This window comes from Phocoena sinus, chromosome 5 (assembly GCF_008692025.1).
Source record: "Phocoena sinus isolate mPhoSin1 chromosome 5, mPhoSin1.pri, whole genome shotgun sequence".
NCBI classification, from domain to species: Eukaryota; Metazoa; Chordata; class Mammalia; order Artiodactyla; family Phocoenidae; genus Phocoena; species Phocoena sinus.
The window spans coordinates 1,193,707-1,206,718 of NC_045767.1; the positions used below are offsets into that span (position 1 = coordinate 1,193,707).

Consider the following 13,012-nt stretch of genomic DNA (forward strand, 5'->3'; position numbering starts at 1 on the left):
TTGGTCACCTGGAGGGCTCCCACATGACAGCCTATCACTTTAAATATCGAAACATACTGGACAAAATATGAAACAAAGGTTTTCAGGCAGTAGACGACAGGCACTGCAGGACAGTGATCCTTGGGAGAAGGGAAACAGCAAGGTGAGTTCCGTGGTTGGCCAGCCTGCCTCTGGAGGAACGTACCAGGCTGCAGGACACGGAGGAAGAACCCAAATAAAGCTGGCTATGCCCGTGGCTTGAAGAGACAGAGTTCAGCGTCCGGGGAGCCCAAGGTGACTGGAACTTTTCGGGCAGAGTTGCAGAGGGAAAAGGCAAAGCTCTGGGGCTCTGCAGTGTGTCCCCTCCAGTTCTCAGCACATACAGAAGTGCCCCGAGGCTGGGAAAGACCCTGGAACAGGGAAAGTGGAACAATGCTCAGAGTTCACGCGGGCCAGAAGGAGGTTCCCGATGGCCACGGGGCACTGAGTACAGCGCTCAGAAAGCCACTGCTTAGTATTAAGGGCAAACTGGCTCAGACTCAGGGGTTTTCTGAGCCCACCTAACGAAACCTAAAAGGAAGACCCAAAGGATCAAATTATTTCCAAGTAACTAACTGCGTTCCAGAACAAAGCTCAAAAACATATAAAGAAGAAAAAAATCCCTATGACCCAACACTATAAAAATTACAATATCTGGCATCCGATAAAATTACCATAAACGTAAAGGAGCAGGAAAATACAACTCATAATAAAGGGGAAAAAAATCAATCAATTGGACCAGAACCAGAAATGAGACAGATAATAGAATCAGTAGACAAGGGCATTAAAGTTTATTATAACTATCTGAAATATCCAGGAAGGTAGGAGAAAGATTAAAAGATGTTAAGTAGGGCTATAAAAGACCTCAAATGAGAATACATGTCCAGGGACTTCCCTGGTGGCGCAGTGGTTAAGAATCCACCTGCCAATGCAGGGGACACGGGTTTGAGCCCTGTCCGGGAAGATCCCACATGCCAAGGGGCAACTAAGCCCGTGCGCCACAACTACTGAGCCTGCGCTCCAGAGCCCGCGTGCCACAACTACTGAGCCCGAGCACCATAACTGCTGAAGCCCGCATGCCTAGAAACCATGCTCCACAACAAGAGAAGCCACTGCAGTGAGAAACCCGAGCACCGCAACGAAGAGTAGCCCCCGCTCGCCACAATTAGAGAAAGCCCACGTGCAGCAACGAAGGCCCAAAGCAGCCATAAATAAATACATAAATAATAAAATAGAAAATGCATGTCCATACAAAGACTTGTGTGTGAATATCCACAGCAGCTTTATTTGTAATAGCCAAATACCGGAAATTATCCAAATTTCTATCAACGAGTGAATGCACAAACAAATTGTGGTTTTTCCACACAATGGAATACTACTCACCGATAAAAAGAACACACTATTGGTGCGCCCAACGGCATAGACAAATCTCAAAATAACTTTACTAATTTACGGAAGACAGACAAAGAATATATTGTATGATTCCACGTACATGAAATTGTAGAAAATGCAGGCTAGCAACAGAAAGCGGATTGGTGGTTATCTTGGGGGGAGGTGCCAGTGAGAGGCAGGAGGGGAGATTGCAAAGAGAGATGAAGGTGTTTGGGTGGCAGTGGGTATGTTCCTTGTCTTCATGGTGGTAATGGCATCACATGTGCATGCTGACCTTCAAAATGAAACAGTTGTTTTACCAGCAAAAATGGGTTTACTCGGGAATAGCAGAGAACTGTGACTTGGGACAAGCACGCTATACAAAGGCCAAAGGCAAGTCTAACAAAGGAGAGGAACATTATTTTACAGAGAAAAAGGAGGAAGTTGGGAGGGGTTGTTTTGAACCAAAGTCCATTGGAGAAAAGTGAGAGTTCAGAGTGGTGATGGATTCTGGCTGAGCTTCTGGGGAAGTGGACTTCTCGTAGGAGATGCCCTGTACATGTTTTCCTGTGGGGACCTGTAATTGATGATTCTTCCTGTGACCAACTTTGAGTGGTACTGCATGAGAGCTCCCCCTTCTGGCCTCCTGACTCCATTTCAGTGAGGTTTCCCTTTATTAATTTTCACATGTATACATCAAAATCGATCTAATTGTGTATTGCATGTCAATCACACCTGAATGAACCTGTAAAAGAGTGACAAAATAAATTTAATAATACTTTCAGCCTCCTACCAGATCCTTTGGGTATTTTGTCCAGAGCACTTTAACTCTATTAACCCCTCCCTGATTTATATGTTGCCACATATTTTAATTCTATCTTTTTATTACTGTTTAGTGGAGTCATGGCTTCTTTATACTGTATTTACCCCCAGATTTTCCTCTTCCTTTGCCCCCGAGTGAGTTCCAGATCTTCTATCTAGGAGCTCTTTATCTCAGCCTGAACTACATCCTTTAGAATTTCCTTCCTAAGGACATTCTGTCTCTGAGTAAACGTGTGTTTATTTTGTCTCATTCTTTGTTTAAAAATATAAGTAATCTTTTTTTTTAGTAAATACATACAGAGATGTGCAGAAATCATAAATATACAGTTGAACTTCCACAAAGTAAGCACACTGGGTCTCCAACATCTGAATCAAGAACCAGAGTATGACCCACGCCTTGGAATCACCCCTGCACCCCTCCCAATATAGTCCTTTTAACGTGCTTGTATTTGTTGAGGAGTTTTGCATCGATGCTCGTGAGGACTGTTGGTCTGAAGTGCTTCTCCGGCCTTGGTATCAGGTAGTGCTGGCTTTATGGAATGAGTTAGGAAATATTTCATACTCTTCAATTTTTTGGAGAAGTTTGAGAAGGATTGGTGTTAATACTTCTTTAAATGTTTGCTGGAATTCACCAGTGAAGCCATCAGGTCCAGGGCTTTTCTTTGTTGGGAGATTTTTGATTATTGATTCAATCTCCTCACTAGTTATGGGTCTATTCGGAATTCCTGTTTCCTCATGGTTTTGTCTTAGTAGGTTTTGTGCTTCTAGGAATTTGTCCATTTCATCTAGGTTATCCAATTTGTTGGTGTACGTTGCTCACTCTCCTGTAATCCTTTCATTTCTGTTGAATTGGTAGTGATGCCTCCACTTTCATGTATGATTTTAGTGAACTGAGTCTCTTCTCTCTTTTTCTTAGTCCGTCTAGCTAATGGTTTGTCAATTTTGTTGGTATTTTCAAAGAACCAACTTTTTGTTTCATTGATTTTTCTCTATTGTTTTTCTATTCTCTATTTCATTTCTCTCCACCCTAATCTACCCTTTATTTCTTTACTTCTAGTTTTTTGTTTTGTGTTTTGGCTGTGCCTCGCGGCTTGTGGGATCTTAGTTCCCCAACTAGGGATCAAATCCGTGCCCTCGGCAGTGAACCTGCCAAGTCCTAACCACTGGGCCACCAGGGAATTCCCTCCTTCTGCCAGTTTTAGGTTTAGTTTGTTCTTCTTTTTCTAGCTCCTTAAGTTGTAAAATTAGGTTGTTGGTTTGAGATCTTTTTAAAAAATGTATCTATAGCTCTAATTTCCCCCTTATCACTGCTTTCGTGGTGTCCCATAAGTTTTGGTATGTTTTGTTTTTGTTTCCATTCCTCTCCAAGTAATTTCTAAGTTCCCTTTCGATTTCTTCTTTGATCCTTTGGTTCTGTAATGTTCCACTTCTCCTTCTGTTATTGATTTCCGCATCATCCCGTAGTGGTCAGAGAATGTACTTTTTATGGTATCTAGCTTGGAAAATCTACTGATGGGAATTCCTTGGTGGTCCAGCGGTTGGGATTCTGTGCTCTCGCTGCCGAGGGCTCGGGTTCAATATCTGTTCAGGGAACTAAAATCCCGCAGGCCACACAGCACGGCCAAAAGAAAAAAACCTGTTGAGACTTAATCAGTGACTTAATATATGGTCTCTCCTGGAAAGCGTCCCATGTGCACCTGAGAAGGGTGTGTGTACTGTTGTCACTGGGTGGAGTGTCCTGGGCATGACGGTTAGATCTGGTTGGTTTACTGTGTTGCTTAGGTCCTGTTTCCTTACTTATTTTCTGTCTGGTTGTTCTATCCAATATTATGAGTGGGGTATCGAAGTCTCCAATTGTTATGGTAGAACTGTGTTTCTCTCTTTAATTCCATTAGTTTTTGCTTCATGTATTTTCATGGTCTGTCATTAGGTGTGTAAACATTTATATTTGTCATATCTTTTTGCCGTATCAAGCCTTTTATTGACGTGTAATGTCCTTCTTTGTCTCTTGTAAACTTTTTCGATTTAAAGTCTATTTTGCCTGATATCAGTTTAGCCACCCCTGCTCTCTTTTGGGTTTTATTTGCAGGGAATACCCTTTTTCATCCTTTCACCTTCAATCTTTTGTGTCTTTGGATTTAAAGCGAGCCTCTTGCAGGCAGCATAGAGGTAGGTCATGTGCTTTTATCTGCTTGGGTTTTCCAAGGCTTAAGATGAGGACGCTTCCTGCTAGGGATCATTTGAATTTTCTTCTGCCACTTGCCACGAGAATCATCACGAGTGCAGAACCATTTCCAGATAGTTTCCTTGTCTACACTTTCCTGGCGTATCCCGGAGCAGCTTCATGCCGGAGCCGGCTCTTGTGTTACAACCCTTCTTCCCTTCACCCTCAGTATCAAGACAGCTCACTGCCAGGCCTGCAGGCCAGGAGAGGAGGCCTGGGCCTACTTCTGGTGTCCCTTCCCTGCTGAACGAGTGGTGTGTGTGCATCAGACTTGCTCTGGACCTAAACCGCTAACCCCGGAGCCACGAAGCTCAGACTCTCTTGCCTCTTCTCCCAGCTCTGTTTGCTGGCAGGGCCTGGGCAGAGTTAACCTGATGACCTCTGCCCCTTGAACCCACCCCCGCCAGTCCCTCCCCACCACCTGCGGGGTCATTGGCAACTCGCCTGGGCTCCACCTCCCTTGGCGGGGGAGGTAAGTGGAAGGGGGAGGTGAGGGTTGGCGGGGAAGAGGTGAGGGTAACCTGACTGCTGAGAGTTGGGGGCAGTGGGCAGATCTGCTCTGGACAGGGGAGAAGGTCCCCGAGAGGCTGTCCTGGGCAGAGCCCATGGCAAGCACGAACAGCCTTTTCCCAGTGTCTGATGAGACGCCACTGGACCCCCACCTCTGCCCCACAGTGGTGGCGGCCGGGGAGAGTCTGGAGGGGATGAGGGCTCTGGGGCATCAAAGGGATTCATGCCCAGAGCGTCCTGGTGTCATTGTGCAGGCCACGTTCATGCTGACTTCTGTGCTTCAATCTCCAGCTGGACAGCGGCTCGGAACCAAGGCCCCACAAGGCGTTCACCCTGCACCCTTTCACTTGCCCACCCCGAGGGCTGCTCCTTTCCCCAGCTGCCCACACGGCCCTCCTCCCACTTCCTGCCCCCTTTGTCCCATCTGGTCCAAGCCCTGGACAAGCAGCTCCTCCCAGGCCTGGGCTGCACAGCCAGCGCCTCTCTGCCTGCCTAGGCCCATCTCCTGCTCACCTGGGCCCGCGCTCACGCAGTCACACTTCCTGCACATCTTCTGAGCACCCGGTAGGGAGGGCCTGGCCTTCTGGTGAGAAGATACAGACCGGGGCTCCTCAACTGCTGCTCCATCCACAGTTTGGGCTGGATCATCCTTTGTGGGGTTGTCCTGCTTTGCAGGCTGCTTAGCGGCGCCCTTGACGTCTGCCCAGTGGGTTCAGTAGCACCTCTCCTCCCAGCTGCAACCATCCAAAATGCCCCCAGATGCCAAGTATCCCTGAGGGCAAAACTGCCCCCCACCCCCAAGAGCTCTGGATACAAGGAACGATCAACGTACTTAATAAATTACATAGTGAGTCAGGTGAGAGTGTAAGGAAAAGGAAAAATGTAGGACGGGGTAAGAGGGACTGGAGAGGATGGGATGGTGTTATGGACTGTTCCCATCCACCACCACCCCCAATTAATGTGTCGAAGCCTTAATCACCAAGGTGGCTGTATTTGGAGATGTGGCCCCTAAGGAAGAAAACAGGCTAAATGAGGTCAGTGGGGTGGGGCCCTGATCTGATAGGATTAGTGTCCTTTTAGGAAGAGACACCAGAGGCTTGCTCCCTGGATGTCTCTCCTCTGTTTTCTCTATAGTACACAGGATGGGTGGGCTGGCTCTCACAGACAAGGAACTACTTGAGCAGAGCCTCAAGGGAGAGAGGAAGAAGGCTGTGGCATCCTTGGAAACAGGTGGGCCCAGCTCGAGGAAAGGCCCTGGGGCAGGAGCAGCAGAGTGTCCCCAGCGGCCTGGCAAGGAGGTTATGTGGCTGGCATGGCGTGGGCAGGTAAGGGGTGGGAGGGAAGGTTAGCAGGCAGACAGCCTCCCAGCCACATCAGGGCTTGGACTGTCACTGTGGTGAGACGGGATCCATGGAGGGCTGTGAGCAGAGAGGGGGCAGCATCTGATGACGATTGAAAAGGCCCCTCTGTCATAGCAGCACTAGTCACAACAGCAAAAGCATGGAAGCACCCACACGTGAATGGAAACAAAATGTGGTCCATACACACGGTGGAATATTATTCAGCCTTAAAAAGGAAGGGAATCTCGACACCTGCTAAAATGTGGGTGAAACTTGAGGACATTCTGCTCAGTGAAACAAGCCAGTCACAAAAGGACAAAATACTGTGCATTTCCACTTATATGAGGTCCCCGGAGGAGTCAAAGACACAGAGACAGAAAGTAGATGGTGGGTGCTAGGTGCTGGGGGAGAGAGGAATTAGTGTTTAATGAGGACAGAGTTTCAGTGTGGGAAGATGAAGAAATTCTACTCATGGGTGGTGGTGATGGCTGCACAACGCGGTAAATACTGTGAACCATACTTAATGCCACTGAACTCTACACCTAAAAATAGTGAATACGGTCAATTTTATGTTATATTTACTTTACCACAATTTAAAAAAGGAAATAAGAAAGGTCCCTCTGGCTGTCTTAGGGCAACTGGACCACAAGGAGGTGAGCTACACAGAGATGGTGAGAGGGCTCAAGAGTCCAGGTGAAGGGCTTCCCTGGTGGCGCAGTGGTTAAGCATCCGCCTGCCAATGCAGGCGACGCAGGTTCAAGCCCTGGTCAGGGAACTAAGATCCCACATGCCACAGGGCAACTAAGCCCGTGGGGCAACTGAAGAGCCCGCGTGCCACAACTAAAGAGCCTGCACACCACAACTGGAGAGGCTGTGCCCGGCAACTAGAGAAGCCTGCATGCCGCGACGAAGATCCCGCTTGCTGCAACTAAGACCTGATGCAGCCAAAAATAAATAAATAAAATATTAAAAAAAAAAAAAAAAAGAGTCCAGGTGAGGGGCGGTGTGGACCAGGGGTCTGGAGCCTAGCTCGGAGAATGATTCTGGTGGCTCTGAGAGTGGAGTGCACAGGATTTCTAAAAGGACTGCTGTGGGTTTGGTCTGAGCAGCTGCCAGGATGGACTGCCCTCACCAGAGATGGGGAAGGCTGTGGGCAGTTGTTGGGCTTTATTCTGGGGGGAAGAGGGACAGCAGATTTGGACATGCTGACCTTGAGAAGTCTATTCTCCAAGTGGAGACTTGGACCTCTCCAAGTCCAGGGCAGTTGGATGGGACACCTGGAACTGCATGGCTGGTTTTTACAGCTGCGATTGGACAAGGTCACAAAGGACATGGCCCTGAGGAGGGAACATGAAGAGGTGGGAGGCGAAGATGGAGCAAGGAGGGGGGGGGGCCACGGGGCCACTGATGGCCAGTGGGGAGGCCTGAGGACTGGCCCTTGGATGCTTTAGGTGGGTCAGGGCAGTGCTGGCTGGACAGGTGTGGGCTCAAGACAGAAGGGGAGAAACTGCACAGCCAGGAGAGGTGATGGGGGGAGGCAGGGGCTCATGAAGTTTGTCTTATTGGGATGTGAAAGAAATCACAGCCTACTTGCTGAAGAGCCAGTGGGGAAGGAAAATCCGTACCCTTGGGGAGGGGAGAGGGAGGAGGACGCAGGCTAGGGTGAGGGATGGGGGGCGGGGCGGGGGGAGGAGAAGAAGTGTGTGGCCGGGCACTCAGGACCCGGGCAGCCCTGGGGTTCCGCCCGGCGGACCGGTGGCGCGGTCCCCTCGGTAGGGAAGCACAGTTGCGGGGAGGATGCGGCCAGGGGCTCGAGGGTGTGCGGGGCAGGGATGGTCAGGCTGGGCCGCGCCGGGGAAGCGGGAGAAGGGACACTCTGATGGATCCACGCGTCCGCAGCTGTGCCTCCCACCGCACCGCCGCCGAGGTCTCCCCGAGCCTTGCCCGTGCGCGCGCAGGGACAGCGGGGCAGGAGCCGGCCGCGATCCGGAGGCAGCGGGACGTAACGACAGGTAGAAAAAGCCCGTGCCGTGTGGCGCCCTCCGGCCACACGTCCCAACCCAGTGGCCCCTCGGGGCTGCTGCTCGGGTCGGCCGCCGCGCCCCGCCCCACTTGGGCACTGGGCTCCGGATAAAGGGCGCGGAAATGCGCACGTCCGGGAATGCCGCCCGCTGGCCCCCGAGCCCCTGCGCCGGGCCGGCCCGCGTTTCCGGAGGCCCCCTGCCCAGTCCCGGGCTGCAGCGCGAGCCTGACCCTGAGCCCGACGTGGGGGAGAGAGTGGCGCTCACGAGCACTGCCCCCTCCCCTAGGTCAGCAAACCCTCGTCCGGTCGGGGCTTTGGTCATCCCATCCCGTGCCGGGGCGACAGCTGACCCAAGGCCCGGGGGTGGGGCGGAGGGCATCTGGCCCGGCGCTGCCCACCAGGAAGGGGGCCGGGCGCTGCCCCGCACAGCACGGGCTCCGGCACTCAGGCGGGGACGCGGGCCTGGGCGCACTCTCCGGAGGTCGGGGCCTCTGCATCAGTGCTGCGCCTCGTAGAGACCAAGTAGACGCCAAGTGGAGACCTTCCCTCTCAGAGGGGCCGGGTATCCCCCGCACGCGTGGGCCTGGCGGAGACCTGAAACCCGCGCGCATCGGGGCGCCCGCGGGGGCCACACTCGTCTCTTTACTTCCAACAACCTTGTGTGGTCACGAGGGAGCAAAGGGCATAGAGGGGCCAAGTGACCCCTCCGAGGTCATGCAGCGGGGGTGGGGGTGTGTGGCAAATAGGTGTCAGGGCGCGGAGTGGCGGAGGGGAGACCCGGCAGGCCGATAGGCTTCTCACCTGTCCCTCTCCCCTGAAGCGCAGGGGCAAGCCTGGGCCCGAGTCAGGAGCGGAGAGAGCGGGTCCCCACCGGCCCACGGGCCTGGGTCGCTCCCGGCCCCGATCTCCCCCGAGCAATCCGACCCGACTGGACCTCCCTGGCCCGGGAGCAGAGGCCGCGCCTTTGCATTCACTGGCCCCTAGTCCCTGGCGTGCCTCGAGCCCCTCCCTCAGGATCGGCCTAGGGACACCCCAAGCCCCGGGACCGCCGAGCTCCCGCGGCAGATTTCCCGCTTCCTTGGCTTAATTCCGGCCGGCAGTGGCTCTGTAGGAGTTATCCAGGCGCCGCCTCCTCCAAGCAGCCCTCCCCACTCCGTGGCCTGTGGGCCCGACGGTGCTCTGGGCGCAGATCCCGCCCGGGGCTGGGCACACGGAGCCCAGGAGCCACCTCGGTCCCTTTAAGCCCGCTGTTTTCGCAGTCCCGGGGTTTCCATGACGACGACGTCTGATAGGGGACCCGGGCGGGGTCGGAGCGCATGCGCGGTGCGCGCCGGACGCCGCAAGTCTTCCCGAGTCGCCGGCGCTGCTGTCGCGGCGTCCCCAACTGCGGTAAAGGCGGGGTGGGGGTTCGCTGGGCCGGGGTGGGGTGGGGAGGGAGAGGGAAGGAGTCGCTGGGCCCGGGGGGCGTGGCGGGGGTGGAGGGGCCGGGGTGGGGAGCTGCGAGACCCGGTGGGCCGGGTGGGGGGGGTTCGCTCGTCCCGGGGGGCGGGCCCTGGAGGTGGGTTCGCTGGTCCGCGGAGGTCAGGGTGGGGTAGGGGCTCGCGAGGCCGGGTCCCGGGGTGGGTGTTCGCTGGCCGGAGTTGCGGGCGCTGCTGACCCTCGGCTGCTGCAGGGCGCCCGGGCTCCCTCCGCTCGGCCATGGCCCCCTCGCCGCCGTGCAGGCCCCCTCGGTCGCCGCCGCCGCCGCCGCTGCTTCTGCTGGTGCTGCTGAGCGTCGCGCTGCTGGGCGCCCAGGCCCGCGCGGAACCCGCCGCCGGGAGCGCCGTCCCCGCGCAGAGTAGGTGCCGCGCGCGCGTGCGGAGGGCTCCCCCCTGGCCCTGGCCGCGCCCGGGCGAGCGGGAGGGGCGTGGCTCGCCTTTGTTCCTAGGGTGGGCCCCGCGCCCCCTCGGGTGGGAGGTGGGGGCGCACGGAGGCCGCCGCTCCGGTGGGTCCGGGCTGGGGGCGCGCCCCGCGTCCTGACCCGCGTCCCCCGCAGGCCGCCCGTGCGTGGACTGCCACGCTTTCGAGTTCATGCAGCGCGCCCTGCAGGACCTGCGGAAGACGGCCCGCGGCCTTGACGCGCGGGTGAGCCTCCCGGGGAGGGGGGGGTGGGGAGGAGGGCCGCCCCTCTCAACCGCCACACTCAGTTTCTGGTGTCAGTGTGGGAGAGCGGGGGCGGTCCCGTTCCCCTCCTCCCCAGGGCCTCGCCGGCACTTTCCCCGGGGGTCACCTAGTCCCAGTGCAGCCTGCCCCGGGTGGAGTGCCGAGGCCCAGTGAGGGAAGAAACTGAGGCGGGGGAAGGGGTGGTCGGAAGGGGGTGCGTAGGGCTTGCTGGGCACGGAACGTTAGCTTGGGCACAGCTGTCTGGGGGGTTCCTTGCCCCCGGCCTCACCTGGGGAGGGACGGGTGCGTGCGCAGGGGCCAGGGGTCAGCCCCGTCAGCCGACGGAGTTTCTATTTGTGACAGATATATGTACTCCTCTGGAGAAAGGGAGAGAGCATTCCTAGAAGTAGAAAGCAGGGGAGACCCCCCTGCTCCCCCTTTCTGGCCAATTCCCAAGGGCCCGGCCTGAGACCTGTGGCGCCCCCTGGGGGTCAAGGGGCCTGAGTTTCATTGAGTCTGGAGCTGGGTTCCCGAGAGGAGCAGCCCCAGCCCACCCTGGGGGTCGGGGGAGGGGTGAGAGGGGCCCCTGAGAGCCGAGCGGAAGCTAGGAAAAGTCGTCCCGGTGTGGGGCTGAGGAGGCAGGACTGGCCCAGGACCGCAGAGGCTCCGGGCCGGGAGGGGGGCGTCTGGAGGGCAGCAGAGGTCCCCTGCCGTCAAAGTCTGCAGAACTGGGGCTGGGGGTGTCCTCACAGAGTCCAGTTCAGGCCCGGAGAGTCTTGGGAACGGGTGGAGACAGGACTGCCAGTGGGTTTTGGGGGGAAGCCGGGAGCTGGGAGGCCCTCGGGAGCTGGGGCGGGGGCAGCGGGCGGTGCCCTGACGGCCCCGTGTTGCTCTTCAGACGGAGACCCTCCTGCTGCAGGCCGAGCGCCGGGCCCTGTGCGCCTGCTGGCCGGCCGGCCGCTGAGGACCCTCAGCCAGACCGCTTCCTCACCAATAAACACCTGGCCCGGCATGCCTGTGTCCTGTCTCCCTGCTCTGGCCACCAGAGCCCACCATCGCCGCCTTCGGGAGTCCCCAGTTGGGACTCTCTCTGGGCCTAGGTTTCTGCAGCTCTTCCGTGAGGGCTGAGGCCCTCGGGACACCTGTCCCACACCAGTGCCACAGTTGAGGGTATGCATGTCCGGCCACACTTGTGAACCTGCACCCACGGGCACGGTGGCCATGGCAAGTCCGCCTTCCAAGGACCTCTTTCCTGCCTGCCTGCACTTATTTTGAGGTGGGGGGGAGGGGAGCGGTGTAGAGGTGGCCTGGTCCCTGGAGCAGCTGCCCCGCGCCAACCCTCCCAAGGCTCTTCTGTACCGCAGTGAGGACGCCTGTGGTCAGGGTCTCCCTGGAGGTCCAGCCGGTGGATCCGACACGGCAAGGCCACTGTGACCAAGGAGCCTGAGGGTGTCGGGAGAGGGGTGATTGGGTGGCAGGGGAGGGCTCCTCTGGGAAGAGAGGGCTGGGCCCTCCCCCCAGCTTCCACCCTGCCTGCTGGGTCCCTCCTGCGCACCCCCGCCCAGCCCCTGGGCACCAGGAGCTCCTGGCTCAGACACGCATCCACACACGTGTGCTCACAGCACCGGGTGGGAGGCCTCCCTCCCTCCCTCCCTCCCTCCCTCCGTTCATTCTGGGAATGGTTTTTAAAGTAAAAATTAATACCTTTTTTTCACAGTAACGCATGCATGCTGTAAGGAACATCCCAGAACGCGGCAGGGCTGCGATTGGAAGTGGCCACTGTGGGACACTTGGCCTCTCAAGGGCTTTAGTTCCCTGGTTGTGGCCGCCTCAGTGCGACGTGCCCCCCCGCCCCGCCCCGCCCCGCTTCTGCTGTCTCGGGTGGGTGGAGCCGGACACTCCTGGTCCACTGCCTGGAGGACGGCACCAGTCCCCAGCCCAGCCTGGCCTGGCCTGTCTTTGTGATCTAAATGCACGCATCTGTTCAGACCCTCTGCCCCAGGCCCTTCCCTGCCCCAACGGGCTTCCCAACCCTTGACCTTGACCTCTTCTGTCCTCGGTTCTCTTCTGCTGGAAGCGCCCTGCGTGCAGGGGCTGATCCAGGTGTCAGGATCACAGTGAACAAACCAGATTCCTACCTTGGCCGTGGTGGGAGGCCGAGCTCTAGGTGTCTGGTGGCGAGGAAGCCTGTGAGCTTTACATCCGGCCAGAGAACGCCCGCGGTGGGGGCTGCTGAAGCCGTGGCAGGCCTAGGCCGGCCCTCGGGCCTGGCTGTGAGTGGGGTGCAGTGGCAGGGCTCAGGATCCACCTGTCCTGGGGCCCCAGAAAGGAGCGGAGGGTGGCAGAGGCAGGTGCCTTCCCATCAGGGCGCTGCCAGACGGTGCTCATGTCCCATTGGTTGGCCTCTGTCATGTGGCCACTCCTGGCTGCCTGGCGGGCGGGACGCAGCCTGTGTTGCTGGCCTGCGGCCAGATTCACAGACACAGAGGACCAGCGAGCACTTCTCAGTATGAAAAGTACAAGTACTTCTAGTATAAGTACTTTTTAGTATATGCATGTCCC

The 13,012-nt window shown here is 56.6% G+C and overlaps 1 protein-coding gene across 1 annotated transcript; it reads left to right on the top strand.

Annotated features, from left to right (window-relative positions):
* Positions 1-9,584: 9,584 nt before the first annotated feature.
* Positions 9,585-11,462, top strand: C5H4orf48 (chromosome 5 C4orf48 homolog). Its single transcript, XM_032633614.1, has 4 exons — positions 9,585-9,697; positions 9,981-10,145; positions 10,344-10,432; positions 11,349-11,462. Exons 1-4 carry the CDS (start codon positions 9,625-9,627, stop codon positions 11,412-11,414), a joined length of 393 nt encoding a protein of 130 aa, XP_032489505.1. The 5' UTR covers positions 9,585-9,624; the 3' UTR covers positions 11,415-11,462.
* The last annotated feature ends 1,550 nt before the right edge of the window (positions 11,463-13,012 follow it).

Bases quoted from the DNA above. Each gene is read 5' to 3' on its own strand.
- C5H4orf48 (XM_032633614.1), top strand. From the start codon at position 9,625: ATGCGCGGTGCGCGCCGGACGCCGCAAGTCTTCCCGAGTCGCCGGCGC. The intron at 9,698-9,980 runs GTAAAGGCGGGG...CGGCTGCTGCAG, and splicing joins TCGCGGCGTCCCCAACTGCG to GGCGCCCGGGCTCCCTCCGC. The intron at 10,146-10,343 runs GTAGGTGCCGCG...CGTCCCCCGCAG, and splicing joins GAGCGCCGTCCCCGCGCAGA to GCCGCCCGTGCGTGGACTGC.